The sequence below is a fragment of the Chiloscyllium punctatum genome, chromosome 1 (assembly GCF_047496795.1).
Source record: "Chiloscyllium punctatum isolate Juve2018m chromosome 1, sChiPun1.3, whole genome shotgun sequence".
Classification (NCBI taxonomy): domain Eukaryota; kingdom Metazoa; phylum Chordata; class Chondrichthyes; order Orectolobiformes; family Hemiscylliidae; genus Chiloscyllium; species Chiloscyllium punctatum.
In genome coordinates, this window is record NC_092739.1 from 48,954,696 (window position 1) to 48,973,132 (window position 18,437).

Here is an 18,437-nt window from a genome sequence, read left to right on the forward strand (position 1 = left end):
GTTAAAACACTGCAGGAGGGGCTATAACAAAAAGAACCAGCCTATGTCCTTGGACTCAGAAGGACGTAGTGAGGTTACTCAGGTGGACCTCATAGAATGCATTCCATGATTGAATTGGATTAACAACCCCAATCAGGGAGCCCCAGCTGACAAAATAGAACATGAATGTTTCCCTCCAACTCTATTTAGGTTTAACCCCTATCCTCTCCCTTCACTACATTTTTTCACATAAACATTGCCCCTATTGGGCATAGCTTGTTACTGGTTGCCTGACCACATAGGTGCTTTTCCTGGGGGTTTAAGTATTAAATAAAATTGTTTTCATGAATGGTGTCTTCACTGAATCCTGCAAGATAAAAAGGAATGTCACGCATCCTCTTGGCTCTGAGGGAGCCAGATCCGTGTCAAGGGCTCTTTCCATGTAAGTAAAGGGTGACTTGGTGACTGGATACTGGCTATTTTCTGGCCTTATGTAACTTTATCATTTGGCCATCCCGAGTTGATCTGGCTTCAATGAAGCAGGTCACAATTAGTTGGAAGATGTTTTAGTTCTTTAAAATTGTTAGTTTAAAAAATACATTAGTTTGAAATAGTTGTAAATGAGGTCAAAATTGCTATTTAGTTAATATTTAAAAAGCAAGTGAGAATATTTTGTGCTTAATGTTCTGAAATGTATTAAGTCAAAATTACTATCACTGTAGAATTGTGGGTAAATAGAACAAAAAAAGTTTTATTCTATTGTAACAGCTTTCAAAAGCTTTATTCAACTGAACTTGTGACCAAGGAATTAAGATTAAAAAGCTGATCTGTGGGGTTTTTTAATTGTGTAGGTCAAGGGCATAGCATTCATGACTGGAAGTTCCTTATTAATACATTCTAAACTTCACTTTAACGCTCCATTTAACAAATGTTCTCACCATGTTCTGAGGCATGCTAATTTATTTCCACATGAAGTTTATGCTATATTTTTCCAATAGAAATACATGGTTTTTTTTGGAAACTGCATTTCCTCCTTCAGTCATTTTAGCTGGTAAATATTTTAACCTTTTTTTTAAAATATATCTTGTGCAAAAGTTCAGTTGCACAGATTAATTGTTTGAATACCTGAATAGAAATATCTTTATTGCTGTAGTAAAAATGCCCTTTAGATAATGTTACTTTCAAATATTGAGTAATCCTAAATGAATAATTAATTAGCTCATAGTCATCATCAGTGTTCTGTAACTACAAGTTTGAAGTGAATGAGATTGAAGTAAAAGGTGACATTCCAGAAAGGAAGAGTCTGTATCCCTGCAACTCTCCTGAATCCTCACCATAATGAAGACTGCTTACTACAATCACCTGTGGTATTACCATTGCTGCCAAATCTTCTTTAGTGCTTTTTGTCCGAAATAGATTTGACTGTTCTGATCGGACATTCCAACTGTAAATGTTAGTCCAAAGCCATGCTGCTGCCATCCAATTAGCATTGGTGTGTCTCAGTCATTACCATTACTTTGCTCAGCAGTGGTGGTGGAATTTATTGTTTTGAGGCTACTTCTTTTTTGATAGCCTCTACCTGGAAAAAGGAGCCTTCGAAAAAAAACCTCACCATCCCAGTTTCAAAGAAAATGAAAAATGATAGAGATTGGAATTCCAAACCTTCGGGAGGACAGAAACTGTGTTTACATTAAACATGTAAAATTGCACTGATCAATCCAAGTTCCACAGAAATCAATAAGTCTAGTGGGACAAAACAAGCAAACTGAAGACCAAACCTAGATCCAGAAATTGAGACTAAGCAATTATATAGTGGCTGCAGCTACTTTGTCAACTTGAAAGCATCATCAGATTTATGTCATCTAGATCAAGATGAGATTCTGTAGAAATGCACCGTTCTTAATAAAACTGTGCCTGTGTAACTCAGTTTGGCTCTGCGCTGTTGTTGGGTAACTGCTAGGGTAGGAGTTTAAATTCTCCATTGAGGCAAATTTTTGAAAGACTTTGCTGACTGGACTTGGAGCAATTCTTTTGCTTTAAACCAAGGAATCTTGTGGCTTCAATCTTTTAGTAAATATCTGGGGTTTTGGTTTTCAACTTTTTCTGAAAATGAAAGTTACTGATCTCATCCAAAGTTGCAACAATTTGAATTGCCTCAGGCTACCCAGTAGCACAAAATAAAATGGCCATCCTCTTCCTTATTAAGCTTTTGGCTACTCAATCTGGTATCTCCTTTACCTTGGTATCCTTTTTTAAAGAAAATATTACATCTTTGTTAAAGTGTTTTGAAACATGTTTTCTATTAAAAGCTTTAGTTTGACAAGCAACTGGCGGCAGTGACCTGGGCCCTTGGAGCAGATCTCTACTCCATCCTGTCATACAAAGTTGAATACAGTTGGAATACAATGGGAAGGAAAGCGACAAATTACTGGCTGCAATACTTGTAGAATGTTGCCGAATGTCCTCAAGGACTCTGGCATTGTGTTGGATATCCAGTGCTGAATTATCAAGTACTGGCTCAAAGTATAAGTGAAACTGACAGGCATTTTACAACGTATTGGGCAAAGTTTGACTTTCTCCTTGAACAACTTGTCCACCCCCATTCCTCCAAGATTAATTTGCCATTCCTCATTAGATTTATAAGCTGAAACTGGAAATCTTGTTTGAAATAAATGTTGCACTTTCATACTACAACATTTTTTGGTTTTTAATTTGTTCATGGAATGTGGAATGGCTAGCCAGCATTTATTGCCTCACTTATTGCCCTTGCACCAACTGGCAATCATTTCAGAAGTAGGTAAGAATTAGCCACTTTACTGTGGGTTTAAAGACATATATGTAGGCCAGATCAAGTAAGGTTAACAGACTTCCTTCCCTCAAGGGCACTAGTCAACTACTGTCTCGGCTAAAATCCTGGAATCCCTCCCTAATGAGTCTGTGGGGTCTACCTGTAAAATATGGACATCAGTGGTTCAAGAACGCAGTTCACCAGCGATAAATTAGGGAAGAGCCTGCATTTACATTCCAATCAGCAGCACCTATATCCCATGAATGAATGAAAAGAACAGAAGCCATTGAATGAGATTTTGTTGCTAATATTTGAAAAACAATGAAACAGTCAAGTTCAGAGCCACTCAGCTGGGTGACAACAGTGCGTGTGATAGCTTAGTTTTATTAGAGTTCTGAAGGCATAATGTACTGGGAATCACTTTGGGTGACTGAGGTTATGAAAGGGGCTTCATAAAAGAAGAATTTTTCTTGGCTTTCTTTAAAAGTTAATGTTTCAATGCTGGCATTCGTTTACAATTTTAGCCATGGTCTTTCGTTCCAAAATCTAAATTTTTTTTTCATCCTATCGTTTCAGGTCGTCTAGGATATCCACATCCAGGAACTGACAATTTTCTAATGATTAATGGTAAGTTTTTAAATGAGTAATACTACTACCACTGCTATTATCAAAATATTTCATTTGAGTTGCATCAATCAGTAGAATGTCAGACTTGAGATGGAATTTACAGTTAGTAAGTATTGTATAAAACAATGGCCTAATTTTAATATCAAACTGACAACTGGTTGAATTTTGTTATTCATTATCATATATCCCTTTTACATCTGATTTCATCTTCATTTAGTAGCATGTGCGGTAATAATAATACCAAGTAGTGTGAGAAGTATTGAATACAGTAAGCTGTGTTTGATATTGCATTACTGACCAGCTTAGCCATTGTTGAGCTTTTGAGGTCAGATTATGATTGCAATCGTCTTATGTGGATACAATTGCATTCTTTCATTTCATGTAATCCTAGAAGTAATTTTAATCCTGCTTGCATTTTAGTTGGGTTTGTGCACAAACCCAATCAGTACAGCAATTTATGACTTTGCCTATTGTAGCCATGTTATACTCTGATGCATTTTGGAACATGCCTTCCATTGTTTTTGCCAGTGGTCTAAGGATAAATTAAAATGTGATCTTGTCTAGATGCAATTTTAAGCTTATTTGTTTAATTTGTTCTTGCTCATTTTGCAAGTTAGTGCACAGAATATGATTTATTTTAATATATTTTGAGAAAATAGAAATAAACCATGATGTCCATTTTGTAAATCAGCAATAAACTCAAGTTGGGAAGTATATCCCCTTAACATTGCAGTACACGTCGACACATATTTATTTTTTGCTTTATGTAGCTACGTCAGAACAAAACCCTTTTACTGTGGAATAATTTTTTCAAATCTTTGAAATTCTTTAATGTCTTTGATCTAAAACCTTGAAATGTGCATTATGCTTCAAAAAGTAATGACTGTCATATTATCAGATAAGCCCGTGCCATTAATGTTTAATATAAAAGGTATTTGGCATTGTTATTACAGTTGTTCAATATGAAAACCCAGCCTAAAGTGTTGGGCTGTATCTGAAAATTTTTAATAGTTTGATTATCCACGTTCAAATGTTTTTGCATTTGTAGTTTTGAAATTACAAAATGTTTGCTGTCTGGGTATTATCCACTTCCCCTGCCCCTGAACATGTATCTCCATTCCTGAGCAGGATTAGGCCATTCAGCCTGTCAAGTCTGGTCCATCCTGCAAAAAGCATTATTGCAGATCGTCGATTGTCCATCTCTATACCATTATTCATCACTATCCAGCAATTTGTTTTTTTTGTCTTGAGTATGTTCAGCGATTGAACTTCTACAGGCCACTGAGGTTGAAAATTCCAAAGATTCAAATCAAGAAATTCCTGCTTGTTTCGGTTTTAAATGGCCTACAGTCAGTTCTGGTGTAACAAGATTGTCCTGTTCTCGTAAGGTGTCTCATTATAAGAAAATTGCACAATAACCGCACCATTTAAACTAATGAGACCAGAATCCCGTTTAGCCAAGGAAAGCTTGCATTCTACAAATACTAATCTTTTAAATTCTTGAATCGTGTTAAAGCCAATTCAAATACAAGAAACGCACCAGTGTTCTAGCAGAACCAGCTACTCTTATTCTGGTACTGTATCACCTGGTTCAATCTCCTCAACCAGGGGAAGCATCTTATCCACATCTGCACGGCCACATGCTGTAAGAATTTTAAGTTTTATAAATGATATGACTGTTAACCTAAAGCGTCACTTCATACCAGGGCATACAGCATCATATTGGAAACATCACAGGAGATCTTTATGTATATAGCAAAGGAAGGACCACTCAGCCCTTCAAGCCGCCTCTGCCATTTGATAAAATGGCTGATCATGGCTCATTTGACATCCCTGACTACCACTAATCGTCTTTCACCCCCTGGTAATCAAAAATCTGCATCTGCATTAAAAATATTTAAAAATTCTGCATCTTCTGCTTTTTGAAGAAGGGACTTCCAAAGACACTCAGCTCTTTGAAAGAAAATGCTTCCTCATTTTTGTCTTAAATGGATAACCTCCTTATTTTTCAAGTCTGACCCCTGGCTCTAGATTTCTCTCGAGGAATCATCCTTTCAACACCTACCTCAAGTCTCCTCAGGATCTTGTATGTTTCAAATAAATCACCTCTGACTCTCCAAAACTCCACAGGAGGCAGCCTTAGCTTGTCTAGACTTTCCTCATAAGCAGCCGGCCCATTCCAGGTATTAGTAGAGTAAACCTCTGAAGTGCTTTTAATAAATTAACATCCTTTCATGAGCACAGTAATCAATACTGTACACAGTACTAAAGATGTGGTCTCACTGACTTGTATAATTGATGCATAACCTCCCTACGTATGCATTCAATTTCACTTGCAATAAAACAGAACATTCTGTTAGGCTTTACTCGTTTGCTGTACCTACACACACATCTCCTACAATTAATGTAATAGGACTGCCCAATTTCTCTGCATCTCCAACCTTTGCAATCTAAATGGTAAGCCATTTAAATAACATGCCTCTTAAAATTTTTGTCAAAGTGGGCAATTGCACATTTTCAACGCTGTACTCCATTTGCCAAATTGTTCTGCACACAGTTTACCTATATCCCTTTGTAGACTCCTTATGTGCTCTTCTTACACTTTTTCCTACCTGCCTTGTGTCATGTGCAAATTTAACGACTGTACCTTTGGGGTCTCCAGCCAAATCACTTATTATAAATTGTTGGAAGTTGAGGCCCCAGCACCGACCTGTATGCCACACTATTTGTGATATCCTGCCAGTTTGAAAAAGATCCATTTATTCCTTTGCTGCTTGTTACCCCTGATGCCATGAACTTTTTATTTTTTGCAATAATCTTTGGTGTTGCACCTTATCAAATGCCTCCTGGAAATCTAAGTACAATACATCCATTTGTTCCCCTTTATCTGTAGCACAAGTAACTATTCCAATAAATTTTTAAACATGATTTCCCTTTTGACAAAACAAAGTTGACTCTGCCTGATTATCTAGAACTTATCCAAGTAACCTGTTAAAATGCTTTTAACAATAGCATCTACCATTTTCCCTAACATTTGTATTTTAGTTCAGTGAAATCACTGACTAGTCACGGACATGGCTACAATGTTATCATTTTAGGCACATGCACTGATTTAGGCTGAAAATACTTTCCACAAATACAGATATTTGTCTATGTTTAATTAACTAACATTTACTGCCATTCACTGTGACAGTTTATTGCCTTTGTCTTCCATAAACATTTGAAATTGCACTTGTGCATTTTTGACCAGCAGTTATGACTGGTACTTTAAAATTCCCTAGTGAAGTTAAAGATATTGATTCGGACTGAGCAACACTAGATCTCTTCCTGCTGTCCATTCAGGAAATGGTTCTTTGCAATGTTGGTTGGTCATGCTTATTAGTTGTTAGCTTGCTCTCTGCCAGCTGAAAATGGTTATGGTTTGTTGAGCTAAACATTGTGACACACCTCTTTCTGGCCAAAGTTGCTACTAGTTTCATGTTCTTGAAGTCGGGTGGTATTCCGCACTATTTTGATGGACTTCCATTAAGTGAACACAATGATCAAAAACATTTACTTGCTCTGTTTGCCATATTGCTATTTTAAAAGCAGAAGTGCAACAATATTATTGAGATGGAAGGTATGTGATTGTTAATTTAAAGTTTGTGTTTTGAACTCCTAGCATGTGGGTTTGGTCTGTATATGAGGATGCTTAATGATTAACTTGTCAGTATTTCCAGAGACACAATTTCCTTTTAAACCAATATGTGAGAGAGGTCCTGAGGTGATGGAAATTTAGTTGCATTAGGAGGGCTTTGATTCTGTCCGCTTGTAATGTCAAAGATCACTTGCTTTTGGGTGAAATAGGTGAAATCAGGAATTTCTTTTAGCCGAAAGTGAGGACTGCAGATGCTGGGTGTGTGGTGCTGGAAAAGGATAGCAGGTCTGACTGCATCCAAGGAGCAGGAGAGTTGACATTTCAGGCAAAAGCCCTTCATTCCTGGTGAAGTTAGATGGAACATAAGTTCCTCTTGGGTGTGGAAGGGGCGGGGGGGGGGGCCAGTGGGAAGAGTGAAGGAAATAACTCAAAAAAAGTTAGGGAATAGGTTACCTCACAATAAGATTTTACTTTAGAAATTTCAAGCCCATAAACTTTTGGTTAGAACATTGAAGAGGTTATTGGAAAGTGAGAAAGTCTAGGCTCATATGTGATTACCGAAGAAAGAAGCAATCGAACGCTGAAGATTGGCAATTGAAAAACTGGCAAGTCAAACCAATGGAAGTGGTGATGGGAATTCACTCTGATGTTTGAGTAGTGTTAAGAAAGTGGGGTTGTTTTGAAATCTTTCAAATTGCATTATATGCAAGTAGTTTTTTCTTTCATTTTATTATCAGAGATATGAAAATTAACTTCTGTTTTATTGTTAAAGTCAAAATGGCAGCACTGTGCGCTTGTATTTCAGTGAAAAATCAACTTATTAAATTATCCAAAACACATTCAAACCAGATTTCTAACTGGGATATGACTTGACCAATGGTAACATCAGATGGGAACTTGCATGAATTTGTGGTGTGAAAAGTATTGAGATCACGTGCCAAATAACTATGTATTATCAATAAAACTAAATGCTGAGGAGCTGAGTTAACAGTTCTGTGATCTGCCATCAGGACATTAGCTCTGGTCCTATCTCTGCATGTATTGTTTAGCCTCAGATTTGTCAGCTCTTTGTAGCACTATAACAAGCATTGAAGTATTTTTGAAATGCAGTGAGGCTATCTTGCTCCACCATCTTCCTTGTGCAGTGAGTTCCAGACCTATGCCCTCAATGTTGGGGGGAGACTATATCAAGCACACACTGGTACAGACAGGAAGCATGGGCTAACATTTTATTTTAGAGGTTGTGGGTGGCATAGTGGCTCGGCGGTTAGCACTGTTGCCTCACCATGCCAGGGACCCAGGTTCGATTCCAGCCTTGGGAGACAGTCTGTGTGGAGTTTGCACATTCTTCCTGTCTGGGTGGGTTTCCTCTGGGTGCTCAGGTTTCCTCCCACAGTCCAAAGATGTGCAGGTCAGGTGAATTGGCCATGTTAAATTGCCCATAGTGCTAGGTGCATTAGCCAGAGAGAAATGGGTCTGGGTGGGTTACTGTTTAGAGGGTCTGTGTAGACTTATTTGGCTGAAGGGCCTGTTTCCACACTGTAAGGAATTTAATCATAAATCTTTTGAGCTGTAAGCTTTAAAACCAAGGCTAGTTATTTCAGTGTTAACTCCCATTCTGGAGCAGTGAAGTTGTTGATCTTGAGTTTTTGATGACTGGTTGTTGTGCAAGTTGCTTTTTCACTGGGCACTGACTAAGTTTGAGCGAGACCTGGACAGATAAGGCTTGCAGTATTCTTGCTGTTAGTTTATATTTCTTTGTTCAACTTAGCTGTTAATATAGATCCGTTTTGTATATTTCAGCCTGCTTCATTGTCCTTGTCAGTTGAAGACTCTGCAGATAGTCTTTTGTCTCCAAATATGAGAATTTGTGCAAGTATCAGTCAAATGGGATGCCTGGTTTTACTTTCCGTGGATGAAATGATCATTTCAGTGTAAAGTATTCTCTATGTATTTCTTTGACTTGCCTAAATTTTGATCAGGTCATCATGACAGCCATTTTAGGTCAATATTTGTTCTTTATAAAAATTGCTTTAGAATTTATTTGTGGAGACCTTGAGGATGAAAAATCATGAAAATTAAATCTTTTTAACCCATGTTTACCATTTATTATAGAAAGCAAATGTGAAGCAAGGAAAGTGTTAGATTCCATGAACGAGTTTGCAGTTGTGTTGAAGGGGCAAAAACACAGCAGAGGAGTGTAATCTAATACAGACTTTTAAATTTGTTGGCATTAATAAATGTGAAGGCACTTAGTCGCATATTAACTTTTTAAAAATATAGGTGGTTGATCTTATTTCACTGCAATAAGCATATCTCAAGGTTTTGATAATATTTGATACATATATGTGCATTGACAAGCAGTGAGGTGACACTTTAATGAGAAAATATTGTAAATATACATATGACCAAATATTATTGAGGGTTTCATCTGGACATCTATTTAATGTGGTAGGTAATTCTAGAGTATGACAGTTTGCTGAAGCAAGCAACTGGCTGATTCTCAAAATTCCTGTATAATGTGCTGCAGAAACTATGACTCACTGCATCATATCATTCCCAAGAAAGGTCAGTCATATAGATGTTAAAAGAATGTGCCACACAAGGAAGAAAAACTCACATCAAAATTTCACACGGAGTTTACTTCACGCATCTGGGAGTATTCTATTTTTAATCTGATTGTTCACTGTTTCGAAACTTCTTTCTCTGTGATTCATTAAATCAATTTGTTGAAGTGAATGTCCTCTGTCCTGTGCACCCTGTCCCAATTGAAGATATGAATGCGGTTGTATTGTTCTGATTTTCTGTGTAGGATGTTATATTAATATATTGATGTATATGTAGAAGGAAAAAAGTGGCCAGATGAAAAATATTTTGGGAAATTTAAGGTTGTACACTTTGAAAGTTCTTTTCTTCCTACCAAACAAAATATTGTTTAAAAGGAAAAAGACTGCAGAAAGTTGTAGCTGCAGTGCATAGGGGTCCTTGAGCATGATTCTCAAAAAGGCAGCATCCAAGTTCAGTAGATCGTAGGGAGCACAAGTAGATATTGGATTTAATTTCAAAAGGAATGGTTTATAGGAATAGGCAAACTTCACTAAAACTCTACAAGATACCTGTCAGATCATACCTAGAATACTGTGAACAGTTTTGGTCCCATTATCTAAGGAAAGACACTGGTATTTGAGGTAGTCCAGAGAAGGTTCACTAACTTAATCCCAGTTATGGATGGAATTTCTTATGAGAAGAGATTGAATAGGTTGGAGTTTAGAAGGAGGAGAGGAGACTTTATTGAAAATATAAGATTCCTGGGGGTCTTGGCATGGTAGATGTTTGAGGTAGATGGAGAAATTGTTTCCCCTTTATGGGACAATGTAGAACCAGAGGACATAATCTCAGAGTAAGGGGTTGCCCATTGAAGGCAGGTGCAATTTTCTAGTGAAAATTCTCTCCAGCTTGTGAATTTAGAAATTCTTTACCACAGACAGCATAGAGGTTGGGTCATTATGTATATTCAAGGCTGAGACAGATTTATTCAGTTAGGACATAAATTTATGGGGGGAGAAGGCAGGGAAGTGGAGTTGAGGGTTATCAGTTCAGCCATGATCTCATTGAATGGTGAAGTAGACTTATTGGCCAAACGGCCTACTCATTCTCCTAAATAATATGGTTTCAGGACTACTTGTAAATGAGACACCCTGGTGCTTATCCTCATAAGTACAACTGAGTTCTCAAGTTCTATTTTGTTATCTCTGTTGTATTGGCAGCCCTGCCATTCTAATAAGTATAACTGTTATTAAGTAAATTGGAAGGATGGCATGTGATATTTTCAAATATTATGCTGAAACATATTTTAGGAAAAGATGAGCAAGAGGCAGGTGTTATGAAGTTGAAGGCATTACTGTACCTTCTGAGAGAGTGAAAGCTGTTCTGAACTAAGTTTACAAGCACCTGTGTATATGACTAGATGGCAGTCCCAGAACGTACTGGAAAATTGAAAATATGTAACATTTGGCTGTGAAATGGATACTTGAGTTTGGTTAAATTTAGAACATAGAACATAGAACAATACAGCACAGAACAGGCCCTTCGGCCCACGATGTTGTGCCGAACTTCTAACCTAGATTAAGCACCCATCCATGTACCTATCCAAATGCCGGTTAAAGGTCGCCAATGATTCTGACTCTACCACTCCCAGGGGCAGCGCATTCCATGCCCCCACCACTCTCTCTGGGTAAAGAACCCACCTCTGACATCTCCCCTATACCTTCCACCCTTCACCTTAAATTTATGTCCCCTTGTAACACTCTGTTGTACCCGGGGAAAAAGTTTCTGACTGTCTACTCTATCTATTCCCCTAATCATCTTATAAACCTCTATCAAGTCACCCCTCATCCTTCGCCGTTCCAACGAGAAAAGGCCGAGAACACTCAACCTATCCTCGTACGACCTACTCTCCATTCCAGGCAACATCCTGGTAAATCTTCTCTGCACCCTCTCCAAAGCTTCCACATCTTTCCTAAAGTGAGCCGACCAGAACTGCACACAATACTCCAACTGTGGCCTAACCAAAGTCCTGTACAGCTGCAACATCACTTCACGACTCTTGAATTCAATCCCTCTGCTAATGAACGATAATACTCCATAGGCCTTCTTACAAACTCTATCCACCTGAGTGGCAACCTTCAAAGATCTATGTACATAGACCCCAAGATCCCTCTGTTCCTCCACCTGACTAAGAACCCTACCATTAACCCTGTATTCCGCATTCCTATTTGTTCTTCCGAAATGGACAACCTCACACTTGGCAGGGTTGAACTCCATCTGCCACTCCTCAGCCCAGCTCTGCATCATATCTAAGTCCCTCTGCATCCGACAACAGCCCTCCTCACTGTCCACAACTCCACCTATCTTCGTATTTGAATTGTCCTTAACCAAATCAGTTTAAATTATACCCCAGGAAACTAAAACCCAATCAAATTTGAATTTGTTTTGCCAATGTTGAACCAAGAGACGTTTGATGTTAAGAGGTATAAAATGTGGGCATTTTGAAAAATGATCAGCGAGCAACTGCCATTGAGGCAGAAATGCATGGAGAGCTGACATCTTGCTCTCCAAGAAATTTGGAAACACTCTATCAAAGGTACCTTTTCCATATGAAACATAGTTAGAATAAGAAGAAAGATGATAACCCAGGGAGATCCTTGACTGGAAGAAAAAAGTAAAGCAATAGCAGCTGTGTGATTTTGAAATTAAATTGATGTAATTTTAACAAGCGTTTTATTGAAACAGCATATTGTTCTCTAGCTGGAGGCAGATAATAAGCAGATAAGGGAAAGGGAGGCTTAGAATTGTGAACTGTTCTTTAGTGTTCACTTTTAAAGTTTTTTAAAAAAGTGAATAGTGGGATTTGAGTTTTCTATCATTCATTTTATCAGATTATGGGGTGAGGTGAGCTTTTCTGGGTATTTTGGTTTAGTTAACAGAGGGGTTCATCTGGTCATGAGATTTAAACCAAACTGGGAATTTGTGTCACAGATACTTCGTCCCCTGTCTAGGTGAAATCCTCAATGCTTAGGATCCTCCTGTGAAGCGCTTCTGTGATCTTTCCTCCGGCATTTGTAGTGGTTTGAATCTGCCACTTCCGGTTGTCAGTTCCAGCTGTCCGTTGCAGTGGCTGGTATATTGGGTCCAGGTCAATGTGCTTATTGATTGAATCTGTGGATGAGTGCCATGCCTCTAGGAATTCCCTGGCTGTTCTCTGTTTGGCTTGTTCTATAATAGTAGTGTTGTCCCAGTCAAATTCATGTTGCTTGTAATCTGCGTGTGTGGCTACTAAGGATAGCTGGTCGTGTCGTTTCGTGGCTAGTTGGTGTTCATGGATGCGGATTGTTAACTGTCTTCCTGTTTGTCCTATGTAGTGTTTTGTGCAGTCCTTGCATGAGATTTTGTACACTACATTGGTTTTGCTCATGCTGGGTATCGAGTCCTTCGTTCTGGTGAGTTGTTTGAGAGTGGCTGTTGGTTTGTGTGCTGTTATGAGTCCTGGTGGTCGCAGTAGTCTGGCTGTCAGTTCAGAAATGCTCTTGATGTATGGTAGTCTGGCTAGTCCTTTTGGGTTGTGGTCCTTGTTCCGTTGCCTTTCCCTTAGGCATCTGTTGATGAAATTGCGTGGGTATCTGTTTTTGGCAAATGCATTGTGTAGGTGTTCTTCTTCCTCTTTTTTGCAGTTCTGGTGTACTGCAGTGTGTTGTGGCCCTTTTGAATAGTGTCTTGATGCAACTTCTTTTGTGTGTGTTGGGGTGGTTGCTTTCGTAGTTTAGGACTTGGTCTGTGTGTGTGGCTTTCCTGTATACCTTTGTGGTGAATTCTCTGTTCGATGTTTTCTGTACCATCGCATCTAGGAATGCAAGGACTGCACAAAACACTACATAGGACAAACAGGAAGACAGCTAACTATCTGCATCCGCGAACACCAACTAGCCACGAAACAACACGACCAGCTATCCTTAGCCATACACGCAGATGGCAAGCAACATGAATTCGACTGGGACGACACTACTATTATAGGACAAGCCAAACAGAACAGCCAGGGAGTTCCTAGAGGCATGGCATTCATCCACAGATTCAATCAATAAGCACATCGACCTGGACCCAACATACCGACCACTGCAACGGACAGCTGGAACTGACAACCGGAAGCGGCAAATTCAAACCACTACAAATGCCAGAGGAAAGATCACAGAAGTGCTTCACAGGAGGCTCCCAAGCACTCAGGATGTCACCTAGACAGGGGACGAAACATCTGCAACACATTCCCAGCTTGGCGAGCAGAACCACAACGAGCACCCGAGCTACAAATATTCTCTCAAACTTTGAAGATTTAAACCAGTTATCACAATTTATGGATGTGACATAATGAGCATTTTAATTGAAAATAAGGATTTTCAAACTGAGACTGTTTTGCCAATGAAATGTCGTTATTAACTGAAAAATATCAACTTTAAAGCTTTGACCGGTAGCTACAGGTAGCACAATTTAATTGACTATACTGGAATAACGCATTTGGAATATTGAATCTGTGATGGACTCCATTTATTTAAAAATGGGTTGTCAAAGAATATGTTGTGATATACTGGTGGTATGATGAAAGCGAGTCCAGTGGTTGATATCATAATCATAGGCCAAGAATCATCATAGTTTGAGTTTCTCATTTCAGCCTTGTTGAACAGGGAAAATCAAGCCGCAGCAATAATATAAATCGGAAAAATGGGGAAAAATAAAGTTTGACAGTTACTTTGTCTCTTCTAGTCTGAATTGGGGAAATACTGGAAATTGGTCACATTCTTAGCTGCTGGATTGGTGAAGAAAGGGGTGGTGGGTGGGAGGGAAATCTATCCCTGGTGGTGGGGTCTTTTTGGAGGTGATGAAATGGCGGATGATTTGGTTTGTGCGAAGGTTGGTGGGGTGGAAGGTGAGCACCAGGGGCGTTCTGTCCTTATGATTGGAGGGGTCGGGTCTGAGGGCGGAAGTGCAGGATGTGGATGCGATGCATTGGAGGGCATCTTTAACCACGTGGGAAGGGAAATTGCGGTCTGTAAAGAAGGAGGCCATCTGGGGTGTTCTGTGGTGGAACTGGTCCTCCTGGGAGCAGATACAGCGGAGGCAGAGGAATTGGGAATACGGGATGGCATTTTTGCAAGAGGTAGAGTGGGAAGAGGTGTAATCCAGGTAGCTGTGGGAGTCTGTGGGTTTGTAAAAAAATGTCAGTGTCAAGTCGGTCGTCATTAATGGAGATGGAGAGGTCCAGGAAGGGGAGGGAGGTGTCAGAGATGGTCCAGGTAAATTTAAGGTCAGGGTGGAATGTGTTGGTCAAGTTGATGAATTGCTCAACCTCCTCGTGGGAGCATGAGGTGGTGCCAATGCAGTCATCAATGTAGCGGAGGAAGAGGTGGGGAGTGGTGCCAGTGTAATTACGGAAGATCGACTGTTCTACGTAGCCAACAAAGACAGGCATAGCTGGGGCCCATACGGGTGCCCATGGCTACCCCTTTGCTCTGGAGGAAGTGGGAGGATTCACTAGTTATGTTGAATAGTTTGCAATATTCTGTTCTAAAATGTCTGCTTCTGACTGTAGTAAATTGGTCATTTTAAGCAAGTCTTAGAAATTTCATTTCCTTTTAACCTGACGTCAAACCAAAAAAACATGGAACCAAAGTACAAATTTAAAGTTTATTATTGTACATTACATAATGTCAAATTTGACTCTGTAAAATGTAGTACAGATCTATTCCTTACCCAAGATGCCTCACTACACTTGTATTACATATTTTTTTCACAGTATCCATTAAGTTTCATGTCAAACATTCTCTCTGGCATATAATCTGTGAGGTTTTATATTATTTCTAGCAGTGGGTAGACAGTGGGCTTTCCCAATTTGAGCCTTGCCATTGGTTTCCTCAAGTGCCATGGCACTTAGTCCACAACCTTGAAGCTTGTCTGTTGGCAACAGTTGTCAGTCAGCTGTTCTTGATTCTGTGGATTGGAAGACCTGCAGGTTTTAGTCAGATCAAACATCTTTTCATAAGAGTAGATAATTCTCCAGCAGCATTTAATATTTTTCCCAATGTCCACCCCTGTAAACAATCTAGACAGCACTGAATCCTGTGTTGCAGGACTGATCAGGGTGAACCTTAACAAAAACCATTACATTTCTTTCCAGACCCATTTTGGAAAGACCTGTTTGGGTAACAGTCTTTTTTCCACCACAGGTCCAGAAGGGCATTGTGTGGAATCGATAAGACTTGAGTGAGTAGGGAGAATCTTTCTCATTCAATGTAACGGCACTGTTCACCTCTATCGACAAAACCCTAGCCAGAAAAACAATAGCCAAACTTCTGGACATACAGAACAGACAACAAGACAGGGAACCTATCAACAAAGACTGCATACTCAAACTACTCGACCTGTGCCTCACAACACACTTCACATTCAACAACCAAATATATGAACAAATCAACGGCACACCCATGGGCTCACCTATCTCTGGACTCATAGCAGAAGTGGTAATGCAAAGGTCAGAACAAACAGTCTTACCGCAAATTCAACCCAAACTCTGGGTCAGATATGTGGATGACACCTTTGTAATCATTAAAAACACAGAAATAGAGGGGACACACTGGATCATCAACACCACACTCTCAGGAATCTGATTCACTAGAGAGGAGGAAAAGGACAACCAACTCCCATTCCTAGATTGATGGTATGAACACCGAATGGAGAATTCACCACAAAGGTATACAGGAAAGCCACACACAGACCAAGTCCTGAACTACGAAAGCAACCACCCCAATACACACAAAAGAAGTTGCATCAAGACACTGTTCAAAAGGGCCACAACACACTGCAGTACACCAGAACTGCAAAAAGAGGAAGAAGAACACCTCTACAATGTATTCGCCAAAAACGGATACCAGCACGATTTCATCAACAGATGCCTAAGGGAAAGACAACAGAATGAGGACGTGCTGCAACCCAAAGGACTAGCCACACTACCATACATCAAAAACATTTCTGAACTGACAGCCAGACTACTGCGACCACTAGGACTCAACAGCACACAAACCAACAGCCACTCTGAGACAACAACTCACCAGAACAAAGGACCCAATACCCAGCATGAGCAAGACCAACATTGTGTACAAAATCCCATGCAAGGACTGCACAAATCACTACGTAGGACAAACAGGAAGACCGCTAACAATCCGCATCCATGAACACCAACTAGCCACGAAACGACACGACCAGCTATCCTTAGTAGCCACACACTCCGATGACAAGCAACATGAGTTCGTCTGGGACAACACTACTATTATAGGACAAGCCAAACAGAGAACAGCCAGGGAATTCCTAGAGGCATGGCACTCATCCACAGATTCAATCAATAAGCGCGTCAACCTGGACCCAATATACCGGCCACTGCAGCGGACAGCTGGAACTGACAACCGGAAGCGGCAGATACAAATCACTATAAATACCAGAGGGAACATCACAGAAGCACTTCACAGGAGGTTCCCAAGCACTGAGGATGTCACCTAGACAGGGGACGAAACTTGTGCAACACAAATTCCCAGCTTGGCGAACAGAACCACAACAACAAGCACCCGAGCTACAAATCTTCTCCCAAACTTTGAGAATCTTTCTTCCTTGCACTCAAGGTGCATCCTCATTCTCATTTGTAAGTTACGGCAGTGGTGCATCTGTCCAGGGAACATGTAGACACCTGATCGAATGTGTTTTCTTTCAAAATTTTCCATGTAGGACAGGGTGATTTGGTATGGTCCAACTGAATAGTGTTCCATGGAAACATAACCCTGCTGTTGGCAAAAAATGGGTCTGGTTAACTGGATCTTCAGTTAAAAAGTGACATTTGGGCAGAATTTTTCCTTTCCCTGATATATGAAGAATAGCAAGCAAGTTGGAAAAGCACGAAGAGAATGGAAACCATTCTCTACATATCTGTGAATGCTGAACTTGTCAAAATTTAAGATTTTTTTTTTAAAAAAAAGACTAACAAGATTGTTGAGAGTTATGGAACCAAGGCAGGAAAATGCAGTTGATTGAATGGTGGATTAGATTTAAGATGAAATCCGACTCCTGTTCCTTTGTGAAGTGAAAAGTGTTGTATCGATGCAATTTCCTTCCTAAATATTCGTATAAAATGGTGATCTACGTGGCTCTAACAGTTTTGGTAACTCCTTTTATATTTGATGTTGGATAAATACTTGAGCAGATACATGCAGATACTAGAAATATGAAATAAAAATAAAAATATTTATTTAACAATCCCATGGCTGTTTAATGTGAGTCCTAACTTAATCTAGAGTTCCTAAACTGTTTCTTTCTGCTCCTTAGTTGAATTCTAAAGTAGCTGCTGTGTTTGGAACTCCAGTAATAATCTAGCAGTGGTACTTCCCTATTGCACTCGGTGATTTGAAAAAGTTGCTTCTCTGGAAGAAAAATATTTATTTTTGCCTCCAGTTCTTTGTTTTACAAGTTTGAACAAGATGTGAATTCACATCAGGTGTTAAATGGACTTTCCTACTGTGATCTAGAAAATATGCTTTCTATTAAATTGTGCTGCAATAACCAAACATTCACACTTGTTTTTGTAGATGTGACAAAACTATGCCAACACATCACAAAGTTTAATATGCTTTGTGAAAAATTCTTGTCACTTTTCTCTTTAATGAAACAAAAGAATATGCTGCATCTAAAGAAAACCTTTTCATAATGTTCGGGCATTTTTACGCACTTTGTAGCCAAGATGATACTTTAGACATTTAATTGCTGTTTTATGTAAAAAAAAACATGGCAGCCAATTAGTGCACTACAAGGTCCCATAAC

At 39.4% G+C, this 18,437-nt stretch overlaps 1 protein-coding gene across 2 annotated transcripts in view; it reads left to right on the forward strand.

The window, feature by feature from the left end:
* The window catches only part of cpeb2 (cytoplasmic polyadenylation element binding protein 2), a 128,206-nt gene that overhangs the window by 55,595 nt on the left and 54,174 nt on the right, over nt 1–18,437 (forward strand). For both annotated transcript variants that reach the window (XM_072555938.1, XM_072555949.1), the window contains exon 4: nt 3,344–3,394. In XM_072555938.1, coding sequence (XP_072412039.1) covers nt 3,344–3,394 — 51 coding nt within the window. The remainder of the gene's footprint in view (nt 1–3,343; nt 3,395–18,437) is intronic.